The following is a 6904-nucleotide window of genomic DNA, read 5'->3' on the forward strand; positions in this document are numbered from 1 at the left end:
TAAACAAATAATAAATAATGAAATATGTACAAATAATAAAATGAATAAATATAATACAATCAAACAAATAAATATAATAAAAAGGAAAAAATATTATTCAAATTATGAATAAGTGTATTAATTTATTTAAATGTAATCAATTATAATATTGTGATTGTAGCATTTTTAAGTATTATAATAATAATTATAAAGTGTACAAATGCTTTTAATGTTAATAATAAATTATCAACAATACATACAATTTGTCTAAATAATAATAATAAAAATTCGGACCTCCTATTTTAGGCTATATTCTCAATCAATCAACACTAGTTTTTCAATTAATCACACTAATATTTTGTCGCCTCAGTCTTGGTTGCGTCCTTGCTTACCATAAATAGTAGGCTAATCTGACAGATAGAGCAAAACTTTGTTCAAAACTTAGTCTGATAACATCAGGCCTTCTTTATAACTCAAAGAACCCTGAAATCAAGTCGATATAGATAAAGATCAGTCTACATTTTGGCATGTAGGGCTCCACCTATAAGGCGCAGGCTGAGCTTGTTGCACAACTATGCGTACATTTATGTGATGTCAAACCACAACCTGGAACAGTAAAGCATCCTGGAACAAAGAATATTGTCTCAAATTAAATAATTTTACAGATGACTTCAGCTGACAAAACACGTTTACGTATACAGTACATATAAAAGATATCAGTTGTCTCATTGTTGAGTTTTTATCATTGGCTTACAGAAATAAATGGGGGGAATTGTGGCTTGCTTTTGTGCAAAACCTGTTTGGGAGGTTACAGAGCATGACTATAAAAATGCCTGCCATACTAGATAGTTGTTGCTGTTTGGAGAGAGGGACAGTAAATCTGGTTCACTTGTTTCACTCCTGGTAAGTTCTCCCTTACTTGCAAATTTTATATTATATTTTTTTATTTTGTACTAAGGGGCAATTTATTACTCATATATAAGTGTCTATGTACACTGTATTCTTGTTAGACACTTTTGAGTTACTTTTGCACTCCAAACTTGCTCGCCAAGTATGTTTACTCAAAAATGGCAAAACTGAAGGTATTGTTGTAATATTAAAGGGCTTCTTATAGAATATAAATTATGTTTAAGTTGAATTATGCAATTGCATTTTAAAATGCTCAGAATATGTGAATATCAGGATCGTGAGCAATTGTTTCAGTTGGATCTCGATTGTAGTTCAGAGTAGGTTTGAAAAATATTGTAAAAGTTTATTATTAGACAGTTTTTCTTAATTAAAATTCTGTGAACTGTCAACTGAACATTTGTCAACTGAGAACAAAGTTTTAGAAGCACGTTTGTCCTGTCCAACAGCTCTTAACTGTTTGAGAAATATGGTGTGCAACGTCAGTAGTAGGTGGACCCAACCTTTAACAGTCAAAAATGTAAAGCATTACTCAAATTTGACTTTCCTTTCCTTTTCTTTTTTTTTCTTAGCACACGCATTACATACCGTAATCATGCAGCACTGGACTGCATATGTAATATTTTTATTTTTGGTGTTTTGTGATGTCTCCTCGCAAAGGAAAAAAAAGTCAGTCCAAACACTCTCAAGAGGTATTATTACATTTTATATTCACAAAATGATCTTAATAATCCTATTTCAAAAGTGATCCGTCCAGTCTAAAATATTTCCTCTTTTGTGCTTTCAGGCTGGGGCGATGACATCAACTGGGTTCAGACATATGAAGAGGGACTGACTAAAATGGTTGAAAGGTACCTAAAGATTATGAAATCACTTTGAACTCCCTTCTCACCTAAATGTCATGTATTTTCTGGTTGTTCATACACAGTGTCCTCTGCTTTATTGTAGTAAGAAGCCTTTGATGATCATTTTTCATTTGGAGGATTGTCCACACTGTAAAGGTTTGCATCCTTATTTGCATAATCTGCACTAAATCTGTAATAAACTAAAATGACATCATTTTATAGATTATTTGCCTGTACTAAAATACACTAAACATTTCTTAGAGTAATTCACCCAAAAATAAAAATTCTGTAATTATTTTCATTGCAAATCCAAAGGCTGTAATTTATTTATTTATTGAACAAAATAAGAGGATTTTAAAAAATCTTCATGCAGCTCTTTTTAAAGGGATAGTTAATGAAAGATTCTGTCATCATTTACTTACACTAATTTTGTAACAAACCTGTATGGGGTCATTAATACTGCACTAAAGAAAAGCTAGACACAGCAAAACACACATAACAGAATGCAGGTGTCTCAAGGTGCACATTTAAAAGTTGACTTTCTTTTTCATCCAAGACACTAAAAAACGTGGCACTTCTGACATAGATTAGAAAAACAATGGGAAAAGAGCGCAGACCCGCATTCGAACACAAAAACCCATTGGTGTGAACGGACCGAATAACTCCTTGTAAACACAAATGTGAATACGTTTTTGAAAACTTTGTGGAAGGGGAAGATTATCAGTGAATAATGACTTAAACGTATTTCTGCTCCTCAAACAATGCTATCATATGGACTTCTTATGGTGCTTTTATTTAAAAAAAATTATTGAGCTTGACAGTAGTGGTCACTACGAACTGCTGTATGGAAAAGAGCTGTGTGAAGATTGTTCAACTATTCTCTTAAAAAAACATACATGTTTGGAGATTTTCAATTTTGGGTGAATTGTTCTTTTAAATGACAATCAGAGTGTAAATCCAAAATGGCTTTTAGGCTTTGCATGCAGTATAAGGAAAAGGTTCCTTCATATCACTTTATTAATCCCCCTGTGCTCTCACTGTTCCCTTTTAGCACTGAAAAAGGCTTTTTCTGAAAATCAAACTATTCAAAAATTGGGCAAATCCGATTTCATCATGCTCAATTTAGTGGTAAAGTACAAATATTGTATTATACAGAGTAAAGTAACAGAATTTGCATGAAATACATATACAAAAGCTAGAATATCCTCAGATATTCTTCACCAAGTGACTGTGATTTTCAGCATGAAACTAACGACAATAACTTGGCCCCTGATGGCTTCTATGTCCCCAGGATCTTGTTTGTTGGTGAGTTTCCTTTTAAACCATTTATTATAATAGACCTTATCTGCAGTCCTACTATATTTGTCCTACCTACTTATTTTCCACAAACTAATGTTTTCTGAAGTTTTTTTTTTGTCTACAGAAATTTCTTGAAAAGATGTTTTTTTTTTCCTCAATGTTTTGTCAGCAAAATTATCTAAAACGTTTTAAACAACAATACAATCATTTGAAGAGACTGTCACAGCCTCATTCTCATTCCCGTAAAAAAAATAAAATAAAAAAATTGCCCTACTGTGGATAAAGTCCAAAGCAGTAATGACATCTCCAGTTAGGATGACTTGATAAAGTTAATAATAATATCTAACAATAATAATTCAACAAAAGAGCAGCAAAAAAAAAAAAAAAAAAAAAAAAACAGGTTCTTGTGCAGATTATACCATTAAGAAACACACAAACAAACATGTCAAGACATTTTCAGGACAATCCAGCACATTCTCATCCCTCCAGGTCTTACCAAAACAGTGTAAAATATGATAAAAACGACTGTTACTGTGTTGAGAATCTAATGAAATCACCACTGAGAATAATGGGAATTACAAACTAACATTCAAAAGTTAAATTCCCTAATGATATTGCTAATTTTGGTGGAAAACAGGCTCAACTCTCATAAAAATATAGACAAAAATGCAAAAAAAGAATTAAAATAAAATTCCTAATTTGAAAATAAGTTTACCCTTAAAATGTTAAAGTCCCCGGATAAATAAGTGGTATCCTTTGAAAGCTTAGAATCTGAACTTTCAATAGAACACCATCACCTTTGCTGTCATGTTCACTGTTGTCTTTGGTTTTTGTGCTTTTATGTTGAAGTTTAGTTTAGTTCCTGTTTCCTGTTTGGTTTTTGTAGTCCTTTGTAGTTTCTTTTTACGATTGGTTCCCCTGATTAGTTCTCATTCCCTGATTGTCTCCCCAGGTGTTCCTCATTCTCTTGTTTGTTCCTTTGTGCATTTAAGCCCTTAGTTTCCCTGTGTCCTTTGTTAGTTCTTGCATGTGTTACCATGCCCTGTGCTAGGTTTCCTTTGTTTTTCTTTGTCCCGAGTTGTCCCTGTTTTTATTAATAAAAGCTGCATTTAGATCCACATTCTCTGCCTGCCTTCGTCACAGACACAAAAACCAAAGACAATAGTGAACATGACATTTGCATTTACATACAATAACAAAATAAAGTCTTAAAATATTTTCGTCACAAATAAGCGCCACCTAGATGTAATGTGTTAGAAATATTAATATGAATATAAAAGTCTTTCACATAGCACTTCAAGTCATATATCAAATGAAAGTGCTTATTCTCGGGAATGTGACTATACAGTATTGCCCAAATACCAGTTCAAAAGATTTTCAAAAGAATGACAAAGTGAAATGAGATTTCTATAAGGTATCAATTACAAATATCTCTTTTATTCACCGATCACTGCTGCTGTAAGCCCCAAGTAGCCAAAAACTTCCTGTCTGCTTTTACCGTGGGAAGTTTTCTACAAAATGAGCCATTTTTACTTGAATAATCCAATGTTATATCTAAGATGTCCAGAACAAACTGGAAAAATATGTTAATTGACAATTGGTGATAAAAAATGTATATCACCACAAAGGGGAGAATCTCAGCTTTCTATTGACAGCAATATTATTGACACCAAGATGAGCTTCTAGCCCATTCAGAAGCCAAGATATTCAAGGAAACAATAGGGGGTGCATGAACTGGAAATTAGACTGAATGTCAATGGATGAGCACATCTGTAAGGAGCTAAAATGTGATAGAGCGCCACCTACATTTCAGATTTTGGGATGGAAGATATAGAAAAAAAATTCCCAGTACTTGCTGCCATCTAGTGGAATAAAATGACACTTTCTGAAGTGAGATAGAGTTATAAAGTCAAAATCAGAATTACATGCTTACAAAGTTAGGACAAAAAATAAAATACAATATAAACTCTGTTCATCATAAGATTGTAAACATATACAATAGTATTTATGAAAAATTGGAGTCTTTTTTTATTTGGGGTGTTTGTTTATTTTTTGTAATTAGTCCACAATATGTGCGAATGGTGAGCTTTTAAATTTGAGTGTGAAAATGTTCAGGCGGCAGCCCAAAAATGCACCAGTTAAGGGTGTTAATGGGCCATAACAGGGCTGTTGTAAACTTTCTGGTTGTCCTATCCTAACGACAGCTCTTGTCTTAAAAGACATTAGATGAAGTAATAGAATCTACCTTTATGTCACATAATTTATTTCCCCCCTTTTGATTATGGGGTAAAAAGTGATCTGGACATGTTTTCTTGAAATTCACCCTTTCTCATCCTTCCCTTCTCTCCCTCCACCCAGACCCCACACTGACTGTGCGAGCTGACATTGTTGGAAACTACGCCAACCGATTGTACACTTACGAGCCAAGTGACATGGACACCTGTGAGTGTCTTTCTGCAGTCTAATGAGCTCCACAGAGAGGCTGTGGCTCTGGTTGTCAAGCACCTCTCAGCTAAAGAGAGCTGTTCATTTGTTTTATTTACACAATAACACATGCAGCCCCCCTGCCAAAGAGACTCAAAATGTGCTAATGTTCTTGTTGAATTTGAGATATATGACAGTTATTAATTCATTATGCATTAATCATATCCCGTGTCTCTATCTTTGTTTGTGTAGTGGCAGAGAACATGGTGAAAGCCAAGAAGTTGCTGAAGGATGAACACGAGGAACATGATGATCTGTGATGGGTACAGAACCTAATTCAAAGATGACATCGTACCCACTTTTAGATGTGACAAGACTTAAAAAAAAACTATATGGGGGGAAAACAAGACAGTTGTAGATTCTAGAATTTTGTACACAGTGGGTGTAACTATACATTTTCAAATGTGAATAAAGTCATTGTCAGATTGAAAAATGCTTCTTTGAGACAGTGGTTTAATCTTATAGTGACCTTAGTCCATGCCTGTTAGCTTTGAGGACATCTACATCTAGTGTCCTCCTAAAAGTTGTCAAAATGAACTTTTAGAAAACATTTGCATTTAGTCATTTGGCAGATGCTTTAATCCAAAGCAACTTACAAAATGAGGAACCATAAGCAATTTGTCATACAAAAGTCAACAATATCTGCAGTATCATATTACCAAGATCTAATCATAGCTGGACTAGTAAGGAGAAAGAAACAGACACAAAGAGGTTTTAAGACGCATGCTTTTAAATCTTGGAAAAGAGAAATTATTGATGATTCATCTCGCACTCTCAGGCAGGTTTTTTGTCCAATAAAATGCTCTCTATGATAATGAATAATTATGTCCCTCCCTCTAATTCCTCCCGATTAGCAATAGCAAGAAGCATGGTGAGTAAACTAATGTACTGTATATGTGAAACAGTGATTGTTTGTTCCAAAAATAATCGATTCCTCAATTCTGAGGCGTTGGGATTTGAGAATCGATTTGAAATGTTGGAATCGATTCCTTCCGGGGACACCGGTTGATATTTTCGTACTGTGTTATTTCCTCGACCACTGAACTAATACACATTTTAGAAGCCTAACAGCACTAATAACATGTATAAAATGATTATAAAATGACTGCATCTTAACGATTATCAATCTGACTCTGAGTCAAATCCGCTCCGAATGTTCATCTGTAAGAAGTCATCACACAAGCCCTTCAACGCACCTGCTTTCCAGACCTGGATAGTCTGCCGGTATTTTACTTTGGATTAAACTAATAATCAAGTAACATGACACATTTGCGACAGTAAATTGGCATATAGTAATAACTTCCCCGATGATACAACACAAGTCTGCAACAATGAGATGGCAGAGTGAGTTCACATCAATAAATCGGTATGTTAAAGTTTAAATGATCAAA

The 6904-nt window shown here is 33.9% G+C and overlaps 1 protein-coding gene across 1 annotated transcript; it reads left to right on the forward strand.

Annotated features, from left to right (window-relative positions):
• The first annotated feature begins 822 nt into the window (after positions 1-822).
• Positions 823-5948, forward strand: LOC127654791 (anterior gradient protein 3-like). The gene is made up of 8 exons (XM_052142216.1): positions 823-882; positions 1458-1577; positions 1673-1736; positions 1834-1886; positions 2782-2858; positions 2972-3035; positions 5388-5471; positions 5706-5948. The coding sequence occupies exons 2-8, from the start codon at positions 1481-1483 to the stop codon at positions 5771-5773; spliced, it is 507 nt and encodes a 168-aa protein (XP_051998176.1). The 5' UTR covers positions 823-882; positions 1458-1480; the 3' UTR covers positions 5774-5948.
• Positions 5949-6904: the final 956 nt, after the last annotated feature.

Source organism: Xyrauchen texanus, chromosome 14 (assembly GCF_025860055.1).
Source record: "Xyrauchen texanus isolate HMW12.3.18 chromosome 14, RBS_HiC_50CHRs, whole genome shotgun sequence".
NCBI classification, from domain to species: domain Eukaryota; kingdom Metazoa; phylum Chordata; class Actinopteri; order Cypriniformes; family Catostomidae; genus Xyrauchen; species Xyrauchen texanus.

What these genes read in the sequence shown, in the direction of transcription:
- LOC127654791 (XM_052142216.1), top strand. Translation starts at nt 1,481, where the DNA reads ATGCAGCACTGGACTGCATATGTAATATTTTTATTTTTGGTGTTTTGT. An exon ending in GGATTGTCCACACTGTAAAG is followed by an intron (nt 1,887 to 2,781) that starts GTTTGCATCCTT and finishes GTTCCCTTTTAG; the next exon opens with CACTGAAAAAGGCTTTTTCT. An exon ending in CCCCAGGATCTTGTTTGTTG is followed by an intron (nt 3,036 to 5,387) that starts GTGAGTTTCCTT and finishes CCCTCCACCCAG; the next exon opens with ACCCCACACTGACTGTGCGA.